The 15955-nt window shown below is 46.0% G+C and overlaps 1 protein-coding gene across 4 annotated transcripts in view; it reads right to left on the bottom strand.

Annotated features, from left to right (window-relative positions):
• LOC135550115 (spondin-1-like) overlaps positions 1-15955 on the bottom strand; it is a 134186-nt gene that overhangs the window by 11808 nt on the left and 106423 nt on the right. For all 4 annotated transcript variants that reach the window (XM_064980645.1, XM_064980628.1, XM_064980636.1 and 1 more), the window contains exon 7: positions 7059-7123. In XM_064980645.1, the coding sequence (XP_064836717.1) occupies positions 7059-7123 (65 nt within the window). The remainder of the gene's footprint in view (positions 1-7058; positions 7124-15955) is intronic.

A 15955-nucleotide genomic window follows, 5' to 3' on the forward strand; every position in this document is an offset into this window, starting at 1 on the left:
TACTGGTGGCAGAGAGCCATGGATATGTGTGTGTGTGTGTGTGTGTGTGTGTGTGTGTGTGTGTGTGTGTGTGTGTGTGTGTGTGTGTGTGTGTGTGTGTGTGTGTGTGTGTGTGTGTGTGTGTGTGTGTGTGTGTGTGTGTATATATGTATGTATGTGTGTGTGTGTGCAACAGCTAATGTGATGAGCGATCACACACACACCCAAAGAAAAGTTTTCACAGACAGTCACAAGCACAATAATGCACATGGCAGCACAAATGTCTGTTCAGAAATCCTTTTTCCTAGTACCAAACCACAGCATTTCTAATGAACGTTTATCAGGGGTTGATAGATACCTCCCACCCTCCTACACCCTATCCCTCCTGCCACCCTGTCAATTACAAGTCGGCTTTGTGTTGGGTCCAATGTGGCTGTCAGAGATAAACCTCAGGCCCCTGAGACTGGCTGAGCTGAGCAAAGGGACGCGGTGACATGCGGTGAGGGGGAAGAGGGGACGGCTGGCAGCCTGCTGTGTGTTCCCAGAGGATTAGAGCTCTTACACAGCCTTAGAGGTGATTATTACTGTGTATGGGAGGACAAGCCAGGACTGGCAAGGACAGGGCTGGACAGAATTGGACAGGACAGGGCTGAGGTGTGTGTGGTAATAGAAAATCTGATGGATTTACTGGCAGATGAAGAACATAATTGTTTCAGGTGACAATTGAGCTTCCGTACAGTCTGAGAAGGTGCTATATAGAACCATACAATATATCATAACGCCTTTCATTGAGGGCCTAGTTATACCCTAACACAGTGGTGTCACAAAACTCCTGGTTTACAGGCCACATCAGGCTTGCAAGTCACATTATGTTGGCTTGCAAAGTGATGTGCAATTCCTATTGGAATCCAGCCAGATTTAGGATATCCAACGAGTGGAATTTTTTATCACCAGCAATCTGCTTTGAGAATGACTGCCATGGTAGGGAAGATGGAAAACTGGTACTATCTCAGTGATCTAAACTGGACCAACCAGCTCTGTAAAGGGTGCAATAAGTCAAATTATTAACTAAATTGGTTTAGTTTACAAAAAATTTATGTTATTTATCTTTGTGTAGCATAACATGTATCAACCAATCAATGTCCATGCAAAAACACATTCAAACCAACAATTATGAAAAATCACCATGCAACACAGCATGCTGGGAAATATGATATACTCTATGGTTCTATATAGAACCCTTCTTGACTTCCAAAGAATCCAAAAAAACTTTCTTCCAAAAACATTTTGTTTTAGGATGTTAAAGGTTCTAGGTAGAACCCTTTGGCTTACAAATAACCCATTTCTTCCTAAAAGTGTTCTTCAAATCAAAACAGTTCTTGGTAGAACCCTATCCCCTTGCAAAGAACCATTTTGGAACACTTTTTTTGAGGAGTGCAGAGAGTGAGACATTGATGCAGCTACTCTAGCTATAATAATATAATCAAGAATTCCCAGAATACACTTTCAAATGTTTATCCTTTAATCTGTTCAAGTAGAGTGAACATCACTGTCCATCACCTATTGGGACAGTTGGATAGATATCATGTAATGGGTATACAGTATATCTGATTAGACTCTCTCTCTACTTCCCTTTTTTCCAGACTCTGACTCCCTCCCTCCCTCCGTCCCACCACATCCCCAGCAAACACGCTGTCTCGAGTGACAAAGACAAACCCTTTAGCTCATTAAGGGCTGCGTTTTCATTGACAACCCCTTATTTCCCTGTTTCTGTCTGTCTGTCTGTCTGTCTGTCTGTCTGTCTGTCTGTCTGTCTGTCTGTCTGTCTGTCTGCACAGTGCAAATCAGCTGGAAGCCTCAGAGAGCTGGGGTAGTCCTGCTGTCTTTAGAAAGGATCTGATTAGATGTATAGAGTGCATTAAAAAGACGATGGACTCACTACTGGACATCATGGAGGTAACTGTAGCTGTCACGGGCACAGCCATTTCTGTTCTGAGAGAGAGAGGGGTGTGTGTGATTGGGAGGGGGTCAGATAGAGCAGAACAAAGAGAGGAAGATGGAGAGAAAGACAGGGGTGCGCATGCTTGCCTTCATGTCCGCACGTGTGTTTGATAGAGGGAGGCCTCTATACTGTGACAGGGACGGAGAACACCACCCAGCGATGGAGATTCCAACAGCAGATTGCTCTGTCTGGGTCACTAGCACATTGTGTGACACATTGCTGTTGTGTTTGTGTGTCAAATCAAATGTTATTTGTCACATACACAGTTGGCAGCAGGTATTAAAGGTGCAGTGAAATACTTGATAAATACTTAATATTTAAAAAGAAAAATCTTATTCTGCTGCTTGCATCAGTTTCGTAATGTGGAATAGAGTTTCATGTAGTCATGGCTCTATGTAGTACTGTGTGCCTCCCATAGTCTGTTCTGGATATGGGGATTGTGAAGAGCCCCCTGGTGGCATGTGTTGTGGGGTATGCATGCGTGTCTGGCCCGTATGCTAGTAGTTTAAACAGACAGCTCGGTGCATTCAGCTTGTCAACACTTCTTACAAAAACAAATAGTGTGGAAGCCAATCTCTCTACTTTGAGCAATGAGATTGACATGCATGTTATCAATGTTAGCTCTCCGTGTACAATTAAGGGCCAGCCGTGCTGCCCTGTTCTGAGCCTATTGTAATTTTCCAAGATCCCTCTTTGTGGCACCTGAACATACGTGTCACACCCTGACCATAGTTTACTTTGTATGTTTCTATGTTTTGGTTGGTCAGGGTGTGTTCTGAGTGGGCATTCTATGTTGGATGTCTTGTTTGTCTATTTCTATGTCTGGCCTGATATGGTTCTCAATCAGAGGCAGGTGTTAGTCATTGTCTCTGATTGGGAACCATATTTAGGTAGCCTGGGTTTCACTGTGTGTTTTGCATTGATTTTGATTGTTCCTGTCTCTGTGTTTTGCACCAGATAGGACTGTTTTAGGTTTTCGCACGTTTGTTGTTTTGTTAGTTTATTCGTGTACATTTTTCTTTATTAAAGTACAATGAATAACAACCACGCTGCATTTTGGTCCGCCTCTCCTTCTACAGACGAAAGCCGTGACAATACGAGTGTGTGTGTGCATGTGTGTGTGTGTGCTTGGATGCGTACATGCGTGTCGACAGCTGACAGGTGTATACGTGAGATAGAGATATTCCCAGAGAAACATTGAAGCGGAATATGTCAGGTTATCTAGAAGTGCAGGTAGACCAGTGGGACTGAGAGGGAAACCAGATGAAACCAGACATCCTCTCAAACGTGGTTTACCTATGAAGGACAGAGAGACAAACACAGACCTTAAACTCAAAGTGGAGTCTCCAGTTCACTGTGTCAAGTGTTTCAATCCAGCCAGGGAGGGCAAAAGCAAACATGTCATTTAAAAGGACAGTTTGAAAATGACAGGCAGGGAGAATGATGTGTTTACACGTCAATAAAACACAGCCTGAGGGAAGGAGGAGGAACGTGAACACAACACAAAGGAACATTGATTCCTTCCAAGTCCAGCCCGGCTAATTCCCTGGCGTGTATGCAAATGAGGTGAGCTTCCCTCAACGATAGGTCCAGCAACCCTCGTAAATCCGTCTCCATGATGACCATAAGGCTGACCTTGGTGTGACGGCGTGGAGCGGTTGGTTGGAGACGGCTCTGGTGGAATACTATTCCTCTCTCTCTTACTTTCTCTTCCTCCCTCTCTCTCTCTGACCACATCTCCTTCTCTGTCGCTCTCTCTCTGTGTCCATCTTTCCCTATTTTGGCTATTTTCTCTCTCTCTTGCCCTCTCCTTTTAACATGTTATGAGTCATATCTGCACCCCTCCGCTCACCCACCTCCCTCGCTCCCTCTCCACCCTCCTCTGACTCTCTCTCCCTTTCCTTTGCTCCAGCCACCACATCTCTCTCAAGATGTGGTCACTTTAGTTGTCACTTTAGTTTGAAATCAGTACAAGTGATGACTGTGGATGAAAGGCACTAGAAAGGAAGATGGATAGACAGCCAGGTAAAAACGTGGTTACATAAACACAGTGTATTCATTAATGTTCTATTCACATGATGATAGTTCTTCCAAACCCCTCCTAACCCAACACTGATCCCAGATATCCCTGAACCTGAAGGTCCATCTCTAACGATCTGCCTTGGATCCTTCAGATGAAATAAAGAGCTAGTTGTCTAACCACTGATAATTCATCAACGTCTATTTTTCTCTCTCTTGCTCTCTCTCTCTCTCTCTTGCTCTCTCTCTCACTCTGTTTATTTTTTTCTCCCCCTTTCTCTTCTTGAAAGGCAGGGTAGGAGGGTTTGATAATTGGCAGGCAGCTGTGTAGTACAGATCAGCCTGATGTCTTGATACACAGGAGCCTGCAGGAGGCCATTAACCTTGATGGAGAAAAACCCCTCCAGGAGATCTATCAATCATCATCAAAGCATACACCCTCTTAACCCACACACATACATGTACACACAAGTGCAGTAACATGTACACACAAGTGCAGTAACATAAGCCCCCTTCACTAATTCACACACACACACACACACACACACACACACACACACACACACACACACACACACTTGATGAATCACATGTACAAACACGTACAAACAACATTTATAAACACATTCAAAAACATATACGAACATGTACTAAGCAAAATCACATGCAATCCCAACAGACTCATTTTAAAGAATAAAAACAAACATCCTTCAACTGCAGGAGCAATTAACCATTTCTGCACCCTACTTTCAAGGAAGAACCTCATGTACAAACAGAATGTGTACATTTCCACATCACACTACAATCAAGAACCCCCACCTCCTCCTCTCCTCTTCCCCTCCTCTCATCCTCCCTTTCCTACCACCCATCCTCTAAACCAGTTGATTTGATTTCCTCTGCATTTACACAACCACTTTATGATACAATTAATTTGCTGGCATATAAACAAGATAGTGAGCTAATTACCCTCTGTGTATTTGATTGGCTCTGTCCCCAGCTGTGGCTGCCTTTGGAAGCTCTCTTTGGAGTCTCACACTCAGATCCTATGTGAGAGTGTTTTTTACATTGAGGATGCTTTTCTCGCTGTGCTTCATGTGATAACTAGCTCCTTGTTTTTCTCCTAAATAAGAGATGAAATTAAGGTTTATGCATGTAGGAGTCTAAAGGAAGCCTAGTTACACTGATCAACTTGGTGCAGGTGGAGATGAGAAAGCAGATTCAGGCCATATGCTTTTGAGTGGCTGCAAGGCACCGCATTTGTGTGCTTGGGAGGCATGATTCAGCGTGAGTAGATGAGCGATGAAGAAGACCTTGCAGTGTGGTATAACATGCATTTGTGAAAATAGAGAAAACATGGAACGAGCGAGATGAAGAAGGGTGAGGGTGGCATATAGAAAGGAGAGAGAAGAAGAAGGGTGAGAGTGGCATATATAAAGGAGAGAGAAGAAGAAGGGTGAGGGTGGCATATAGAAAGAAGAAGGTGAGAGTGGCATATAGAAAGGACAGAGAAGAAGAAGGTGAGAGTGGCATATAGAAAGGAGAGAGAAGAAAAAGGGTGAGGGTGGCATATAGAAAGGAGAGAGAAGAAGAAGGTGAGAGTGGCATATAGAAAGGAGAGAGAAGAAGAAGGTGATGGTTGCATATAGAAAGGAGAGAGAAGAAGAAGGGTGAGGATGGCATATAGTAAGGAGAGAGAAGAAGAAGGTGAGTGTGTCATATAGAAAGGAGGGAGAAGAAGAAGGGTGAGGGTGGCATATAGAAAGGAGAGAGAAGAAGAAGGTGAGGGTGGCATATAGAAAGGACAGAGAAGAAGGGTGAGGGTGGCATATGGAAAGGAGAGAGAAGAAGAAGGGTGAGGGTCGCATGTAGAAAGGAGAGAGAAGAAGAAGGTGAAGGTGGCATATAGAAAGGAGGGAGAAGAAGAAGGGTGAGGGTGGCATATAGAAAGGAGAGAGAAGAAGAAGGTGAGGGTGGCATATATAAAGGAGGGAGAAGAAGAAGGGTGAGGGTTGCATATATAAAGGAGAGAGAAGAAGAAGGGTGCAGGTGGCATATAGAAAGGAGAGAGAAGAAGAAGGTGAGGGTGGCATATAGAAAGGAGAGAGAAGAAGAAGGTGAGGGTGGCATATAGAAAGGAGGGAGAAGAAGAAGGGTGAGGGTGGCATATAGAAAGGAGAGAGAAGAAGGGTGAGGGTCACATGTAGAAAGGAGAGAGAAGAAGAAGGGTGATGGTCACATGTAGAAAGGAGAGAGAAGAAGAAGGGTGAGGGTCACATATAGAAAGGAGGGAGAAGAAGAAGGGTGAGGGTTGCATATAGAAAGGAGGGAGAAGAAGAAGGGTGAGGGTTGCATATATAAAGGAGAGAGAAGAAGAAGGGTGCAGGTGGCATATAGAAAGGAGAGAGAAGAAGAAGGTGAGGGTGGCATATAGAAAGGAGAGAGAAGAAGAAGGTGAGGGTGGCATATAGAAAGGAGGGAGAAGAAGAAGGGTGAGGGTTGCATATATAAAGGAGAGAGAAGAAGAAGGGTGCAGGTGGCATATAGAAAGGAGAGAGAAGAGGAAGGTGAGGGTGGCATATAGAAAGGAGAGAGAAGAAGAAGGTGAGGGTGGCATATAGAAAGGAGGGAGAAGAAGAAGGGTGAGGGTGGCATATAGAAAGGAGAGAGAAGAAGGGTGAGGGTCACATGTAGAAAGGAGAGAGAAGAAGAAGGGTGAGGGTGGCATATAGAAAGGAGAGAGAAGAAGAAGGGTGAGGGTGGCATATAGAAAGGAGAGAGAAGAAGAAGGGTGAGGGTGGCATATAGAAAGGAGAGAGAAGAAGAAGGGTGAGGGTGGCATATAGAAAGGAGAGAGAAGAAGAAGGGTGAGGGTGGCATATAGAAAGGAGAGAGAAGAAGAAGGGTGAGGGTCGCATATAGAAAGGAGAGAGAAGAAGGAATAAAGGACGTTGCTGCAGAATTGGTCAGTCCCTCGTGAGAAAGTGTGAGTGAGTTCGTCAGAGAAAGAGTGAGAGAAACAGAGAGAGATGATAGAGGAGGTTACCGCTGGACTACTCACACATTCAAGGGTTGCCAGGCAGGCCACTGCGCCTTCATTTTGATGACTGTCAGGACGTCATCACCCTGAGAGAGGGAGAGAGAGAGAGAGAGAGAGAGAGAGAGAGAGAGAGAGAGAGAGAGAGAGAGAGAGAGAGAGAGAAAATATATATATTTGCTCAACAAATTCACTTGTCATCTGACAGATCGAGGTTCAGCCATATTCACCACATTACTCTTCCAGTTGAGGGGAGAGAACGGATGAAGACAGATAGAGGTTCAGCCATATTCATCACATTACTCTTCCAGATGAGGGGAGAGAACGAATGAAGACAGATAGAGACTCAGCCATATTCACCACATTACTCTTCCAGATGAGGGGAGAGAACGGATGAAGACAGCTAGAGGCTCAGCCATATTCACCACATTACTCTTCCAGATGAGGGGAGAGAACGGATGAAGACAAATAGAGGCTCAGCCATATTCACCACATTACTCTTCCAGATGAGGGGAGAGAACGGATGAAGACAAATAGAGGCTCAGCCATATTCACCACATTACTCTTCCAGATGAGGGGAGAGAACGGATGAAGACAAATAGAGGCTCAGCCATATTCACCACATTACTCTTCCAGATGAGGAGAGAACGGATGAAGACAAATAGAGGCTCAGCCATATTCACCACATTACTCTTCCAGATGAGGGGAGAGAACGGATGAAGACAGATAGAGGCTCAGCCATATTCACCACATTACTCTTCCAGATGAGGGGAGAGAACGGATGAAGACAGATAGAGACTCAGCCATATTCACCACATTACTCTTCCAGATGAGGGGAGAGAACGGATGAAGACAGATAGAGGCTCAGCCATATTCACCACATTACTCTTCCAGATGAGGGGAGAGAACGGATGAAGACAGATAGAGGCTCAGCCATATTCACCACATTACTCTTCCAGATGAGGGGAGAGAACGGATGAAGACAGATAGAGACTCAGCCATATTCACCACATTACTCTTCCAGATGAGGGGAGAGAACGGATGAAGACAGATAGAGGCTCAGCCATATTCACCACATTACTCTTCCAGATGAGGGGAGAGAACGGATGAAGACAAATAGAGGCTCAGCCATATTCACCACATTACTCTTCCAGATGAGGGGAGAGAACGGATGAAGACAGATAGAGACTCAGCCATATTCACCACATTACTCTTCCAGATGAGGGGAGAGAACGGATGAAGACAGATAGAGGCTCAGCCATATTCACCACATTACTCTTCCAGATGAGGGGAGAGAACGGATGAAGACAGATAGAGGCTCAGCCATATTCACCACATTACTCTTCCAGATGAGGGGAGAGAACGGATGAAGACAGATAGAGGCTCAGCCATATTCACCACATTACTCTTCCAGATGAGGGGAGAGAACGGATGAAGACAGATAGAGGCTCAGCCATATTCACCACATTACTCTTCCAGATGAGGGGAGAGAACGGATGAAGACAGATAGAGGCTCAGCCATATTCACCACATTACTCTTCCAGATGAGGGGAGAGAACAGATGAAGACAGATAGAGACTCAGCCATATTCACCACATTACTCTTCCAGATGAGGGGAGAGAACGGATGAAGACAAATAGAGGCTCAGCCATATTCACCACATTACTCTTCCAGATGAGGGGAGAGAACGGATGAAGACAAATAGAGGCTCAGCCATATTCACCACATTACTCTTCCAGATGAGGGGAGAGAACGGATGAAGACAAATAGAGGCTCAGCCATATTCACCACATTACTCTTCCAGATGAGGGGAGAGAACGGATGAAGACAGATAGAGGCTCAGCCATATTCACCACATTACTCTTCCAGATGAGGGGAGAGAACGGATGAAGACAGATAGAGACTCAGCCATATTCACCACATTACTCTTCCAGATGAGGGGAGAGAACGGATGAAGACAGATAGAGGCTCAGCCATATTCACCACATTACTCTTCCAGATGAGGGGAGAGAACGGATGAAGACAGATAGAGACTCAGCCATATTCACCACATTACTCTTCCAGATGAGGGGAGAGAATGGATGAAGACAGATAGAGGCTCAGCCATATTCACCACATTACTCTTCCAGATGAGGGGAGAGAACGGATGAAGACAGATAGAGGCTCAGCCATATTCACCACATTACTCTTCCAGATGAGGGAGAGAACGGATGAAGACAGATAGAGACTCAGCCATATTCACCACATTACTCTTCCAGATGAGGGGAGAGAACGGATGAAGACAGATAGAGGCTCAGCCATATTCACCACATTACTCTTCCAGATGAGGGGAGAGAACGGATGAAGACAGATAGAGGCTCAGCCATATTCACCACATTACTCTTCCAGATGAGGGGAGAGAACGGATGAAGACAGATAGAGACTCAGCCATATTCACCACATTACTCTTCCAGATGAGGGGAGAGAATGGATGAAGACAGATAGAGACTCAGCCATATTCACCACATTACTCTTCCAGATGAGGGGAGAGAACGGATGAAGATCAGTTTATTTCCCCTCTTCCCATTTTCTCTCTGAGACAAAGGGGTGATGAATACAGCGTGTGTCACTTCAGATGGAGCACCGGCATCACCACTTCATAAAACCTGCATAAATATTTAATCGGTAGCTCTGGACACCGCAGAGCTCTCTGTGTCACTGCCTGAGAGAGAGGGAATGTCTCTGCGCTGGTCCCAGATCAGACAAAACACTCAAAGCACAGAGCAGGATTTAACCTCCAGACTGAACTCAGACCTGAGAAAGACACAGCTCCCTCGACATCCAGTCACAACAAAGAATAAACCTTGAGAGTTATGGGAAAATGTTTCATCGACATTAGTTTTGCCTTTCCACTAGATTGGTTTGTGAAATAATAGTTATTCTGTCCATCACATAGAAATGTGGTGTGGACATGAAAATATTATATCAAATCGGTTTAATGTTCAATAGTAAACATATCTCTGGGATAACAGCATTATACATATTAAACGCTCTGGCCCATTCCATGTGGAAACCATATTTCTTAATAACAAAGCACAATAGGATCACTGCGACTGCAAAAGAGACAATTAAAAGTGTTTGAGCACCACACTGGCTCATTTGCGCCCAGCCTTTTTCATTACGGCTGCAATTTATGACATCACATTGTGGTGGTAATGTCTCTTTGGCTGTGAATAGGTGGCTAGCAGCTGACTAGAACATTCTGTTTTGTGTTGTTATAGCTGAGAGAGACTGTGTGATGTACAGTGGACTGAAGAGTGCATTCTGCCATATGTGGAATGAACCAAACCCTGCTCTGGGCTTTTCCGATGCCTTTACAAAATGGTACAGATAAAGCACATTAGAAAACATGGATATATTGGTTCATATGTAAAACAGCAATTATAAGGATATCATTTGGCCGAGACTGTAAATGGTGACATAGACACAACAATTTGTCCTGATGAACACACAGTCTCTTTTGTTTGATCGTAGCTAGCTAGCTACATAGCCGTCTTTGTATCTAAGACAATTGTGTAGCCTAGAGCGATTTTCTAGGTTAGCTAGCCAGCTATTGTCGTTCTTTTAAAGTAACGCAACGCAATTAACCTGCTAGCTAGCCAGCTAGCCCCCGAATAGCAGCACTGTAGAAACTATTACACTCGACGGAACGACTTGATTAGTGTAGTGTCAACATCGCAGCCACTACCAGCTAGCCTACTCCAGCAGTACTGTATCATTTCAATCATTTTAGTCAATAAGATTCTTGCTACGTAAGCTTAACTTTCTGAACATTCGAGACGTGTAGTCCACTTGTCATTCCAATCTCCTTTGCATTAGCGTAGCCTCTTCTGTACCCTGTTAACTATGTGTCTATCTATCCCTGTTCTCTCCTCTCTGCACAGACCATACAAACGCTCCACACCGCGTGGCCGCGGCCACCCTAATCTGGTGGTCCCAGCGCGCACGACCCACGTGGAGTTCCTGGTCTCCGGTAGCCTCTGGAACTGCCGATCTGCGGCCAACAAGGCAGAGTTCATCTCAGCCTATGCCTCCCTCCAGTCCCTCGACTTCCTGGCACTGACGGAAACATGGATCACCACAGATAACACTGCTACTCCTACTGCTCTCTCTTCGTCCGCCCACGTGTTCTCGCACACCCCGAGAGCTTCTGGTCAGCGGGGTGGTGGCACCGGGATCCTCATCTCTCCCAAGTGGTCATTCTCTCTCTCCCCCTTACCCATCTATCTATCGCCTCCTTTGAATTCCATGCTGTCACAGTTACCAGCCCTTTCAAGCTTAACATCCTTATCATTTATCACCCTCCAGGTTCCCTCGGAGAGTTCATCAATGAGCTTGATGCCTTGATAAGCTCCTTTCCTGAGGACGGCTCACCTCTCACAGTCCTGGGCGACTTTAACCTCCCCACGTCTACCTTTGACTCATTCCTCTCTGCCTCCTTCTTTCCACTCCTCTCCTCTTTTGACCTCACCCTCTCACCTTCCCCCTACTCACAAGGCAGGCAATACGCTCAACCTCATCTTTACTAGATGCTGTTCTTCCACTAACCTCACTGCAACTCCCCTCCAAGTCTCCGACCACTACCTTGTATCCTTTTCCCTCTCGCTCTCATCCAACACTTCCCACACTGCCCCTACTCGGATGGTATCGCGCCGTCCCAACCTTCGCTCTCTCTCCCCCGCTACTCTTTCCTCTTCCATCCTATCATCTCTTCCCTCTGCTCATACCTTCTCCAACCTTTCTCCTGATTCTGCCTCCTCAACCCTCCTCTCTTCCCTTTCTGCATCCTTTGACTCTCTATGTCCCCTATCCTCCAGGCCGGCTCGGTCCTCCCCTCCCGCTCCGTGGCTCGATGACTCATTGCGAGCTCACAGAACAGAGCTCCGGGCAGCCGAGCGGAAATGGAGGAAAACTCGCCTCCCTGCGGACCTGGCATCCTTTCACTCCCTCCTCTCTACATTTTCCTCCTCTGTCTCTGCTGCTAAAGCCACTTTCTACCACTCTAAATTCCAAGCATCTGCCTCTAACCCTAGGAAGCTCTTTGCCACCTTCTCCTCCCTCCTGAATCCTCCTCCCCCTCCCCCCTCCTCCCTCTCTGCAGATGACTTCGTCAACCATTTTGAAAAGAAGGTCGACGACATCCGATCCTCGTTTGCTAAGTCAAACGACACCGCTGGTTCTACTCACACTGCCCTACCCTGTGCTCTGACCTCTTTCTCCCCTCTCTCTCCAGATGAAATCTCGCTTCTTGTGACGGCCGGCCGCCCAACAACCTGCCCGCTCGACCCTATCCCCTCCTCTCTTCTCCAGACCATTTCCGGGGACCTTCTCCCTTACCTCACCTCGCTCATCAACTCATCCCTGACCGCTGGCTACGTCCCTTCCGTCTTCAAGAGAGCGAGAGTTGCACCCCTTCTGAAAAAACCTACACTCGATCCCTCCGATGTCAACAACTACAGACCAGTATCCCTTCTTTCTTTTCTCTCCAAAACTCTTGAACGTGCCGTCCTTGGCCAGCTCTCCCGCTATCTCTCTCAGAATGACCTTCTTGATCCAAATCAGTCAGGTTTCAAGACTAGTCATTCAACTGAGACTGCTCTTCTCTGTATCACGGAGGCGCTCCGCACTGCTAAAGCTAACTCTCTCTCCTCTGCTCTCATCCTTCTAGACCTATCGGCTGCCTTCGATACTGTGAACCATCAGATCCTCCTCTCCACCCTCTCCGAGTTGGGCATCTCCGGCGCGGCCCACGCTTGGATTGCGTCCTACCTGACAGGTCGCTCCTACCAGGTGGCGTGGCGAGAATCTGTCTCCTCGCCACGCGCTCTCACCACTGGTGTCCCCCAGGGCTCTGTTCTAGGCCCTCTCCTATTCTCGCTATACACCAAGTCACTTGGCTCTGTCATAACCTCACATGGTCTCTCCTATCATTGCTATGCAGACGACACACAATTAATCTTCTCCTTTCCCCCTTCTGATGACCAGGTGGCGAATCGCATCTCTGCGTGTCTGGCAGACATATCAGTGTGGATGACGAATCACCACCTCAAGCTGAACCTCGGCAAGACGGAGCTGCTCTTCCTCCCGGGGAAGGACTGCCCGTTCCATGATCTCGCCATCACGGTTGACAACTCCATTGTGTCCTCCTCCCAGAGCGCTAAGAACCTTGGCGTGATCCTGGACAACACCCTGTCATTCTCAACCAACATCATGGCGGTGGCCCGTTCCTGTAGGTTCATGCTCTACAACATCCGCAGAGTACGACCCTGCCTCACACAGGAAGCGGCGCAGGTCCTAATCCAGGCACTTGTCATCTCCCGTCTGGATTACTGCAACTCGCTGTTGGCTGGGCTCCCTGCCTGTGCCATTAAACCCCTACAACTCATCCAGAACGCCGCAGCCCGTCTGGTGTTCAACCTTCCCAAGTTCTCTCACGTCACCCCGCTCCTCCGCTCTCTCCACTGGCTTCCAGTTGAAGCTCGCATCCGCTACAAGACCATGGTGCTTGCCTACGGAGCTGTGAGGGGAACGGCACCGCAGTACCTCCAGGCTCTGATCAGGCCCTACACCCAAGCAAGGGCACTGCGTTCATCCACCTCTGGCCTGCTCGCCTCCCTACCATTGAGGAAGTACAGTTCCCGCTCAGCCCAGTCAAAACTGTTCGCTGCTCTGGCCCCCCAATGGTGGAACAAACTCCCTCACGACGCCAGGACAGCGGAGTCAATCACCACCTTCCGGAGACACCTGAAACCCCACCTCTTCAAGGAATACCTAGGATAGGATAAGTAATCCTTCTCACCCCCTCACCCCCCCTTAATGATTTAGATGCACTATTGTAAAGTGGCTGTTCCACTGGATGTCAGAAGGTGTATTCACCAATTTGTAAGTCGCTCTGGATAAGAGCGTCTGCTAAATGACTTAAATGTAAATGTAAATGTAACAATGAACATCGAACACAAGTCCTCAGAATAAAAGAAAACTGCAGCTCAGCACATCTTGTCAGTCATCTACCACCGGGCATGTTTGCACCTGTGGCGTCTATAAAGATCAAAGTGAATTATCCAATACCAGATCATTGCTTTACAAGCCACAAATTAATGTTTACAATAGAGGATTCTGCTCTAGTACCTTCCAGTCCCATTTCTGTATGTTTGGTAATCACTTTTGAATTATTTCCTGTAAAATAATTACCCATAGTAAAATGCTGCGAGCCCCACCCAGTCATACAGAGCTGACGTCCTTCCTTTGTCCTCGAGAGCTGCATCGCAGGCAGGCTTTTGTTCCAGCCCAGCTCTAACATACTTGATTTAACTAACTGGTCTTCATCGAAGACCACAATTTGTAGATTATTTGAATCAGCTGTGTTAGTGCTGGGTGGGGAAAACCATGCACACACTGACAGCAGTTCAAAACCCCTGTTCTGACCTCTAGATCTGCACTGCCAGTACACCTAAGCAGTCATAAGGCTTATTCATACTGCAAATGACCTCTGAACTTTTTTCCATACCTCTCTTTACACATTTACTTGTAATACCAATGGAATCACAGCTAGCTCGTGGTAACACCGTCTCACTTCAGCAGTCAGCAAAAGCCACACACCCTTTGAGACCTGGCCTGATTGCCACCAGCAGCTCTTGAGGATAACCTGTTCCACTCCGGCTAAGTGATGAGGCGCTCTGTAATCAGCCAGGAAGCCTGACTGGAACCTAATCGGGGGGTTTGTGTAGCACCTCTGAACTCCACTGCTTCGGTCTACTGAATGCGGTGGGAAAGGCAGTGCAGGATCCAGCTCGCTCTGGTTGAGACAGCAAAGACCATATAGTCGTTTCCAAATGCCATGAGGGAATGGGCTACTATCACTGAATACATAAACTACATGCACTGGACACAGAATACGCAGAATATGTAACGGAATGTGGGCATACTTATCAACTAGATGTACATCTTACAGTATGGCAGAATGTGCATCACAAATTGTACTGTATGTATTGGGTGATTCATCAAAAATCTAGATGAAAACAGGACCATGATTTTGGGGATTTTGGGGATTTTGACTAAATGTTTGTCATTTGTATCTTAAAGCAAAACTGAGGAATAATTAATTGAAGTTAGGACATTTGTGACATTTTGGCCTTACCCATAAGACACCATAATGTTTCATCTGTAAGTTCTAAAAAGAAAAGATTTGCGTCATATGAAGCGTTATCGCTTGCTCTGCAATGAGTAGTAGTTTAATTGCAATAACAATTTTCTTACATTAATATATGAATATTGAAAAACATAAACATGAATAAAGAAGGCCTAGGTAAGGCCAACATTTCACACATATTCCAAATTCAAATAATATATATTTTTGAATTATGCTTTAAGATACAAATGTCAAATATATGTCAACAATCCTTCCCCCAAAGGACCTTTCTATGGATACAATTTCATGAGAATGAAAAAGATCATGGTCCTGTTGTGTTCTAGTTTCGTTAGGAATCCCCCCATTGTGGACCACCTCAGTGTCAAAGAACAGGTTAGTCTGTACCAGAAAGCACAAACAAACTGATAAACTAAGGCTGCTCATTTGAGCATATACCCCGTCAAGACTCCTCTTCAGTTCCCGCTGTGTCTATTGTTGTGAGTCTATGCCACTCGGACACATCAGAAAAAATAAGATTTGATTCATCTTTGTTTCAGACAAGTTCGTTGTTGCCAAATAAACATAATGGCCCAGTGTTGTTCAGAATAGCTCTTTCGGCTTGATGACTGTGTTGTAGAATTGGAATTGAAAGGAAACATCAGGGAAAACAATTAATTAAACTCTCCACTCATGGTGGAGAGAGAGAGAGAGAGAGAAAGGGAGAGAGAGAGAGAGAGAGAGAGAGAGAGAGAGA

Source organism: Oncorhynchus masou, chromosome 1 (genome assembly GCF_036934945.1).
Source record: "Oncorhynchus masou masou isolate Uvic2021 chromosome 1, UVic_Omas_1.1, whole genome shotgun sequence".
Classification (NCBI taxonomy): Eukaryota; Metazoa; Chordata; class Actinopteri; order Salmoniformes; family Salmonidae; genus Oncorhynchus; species Oncorhynchus masou.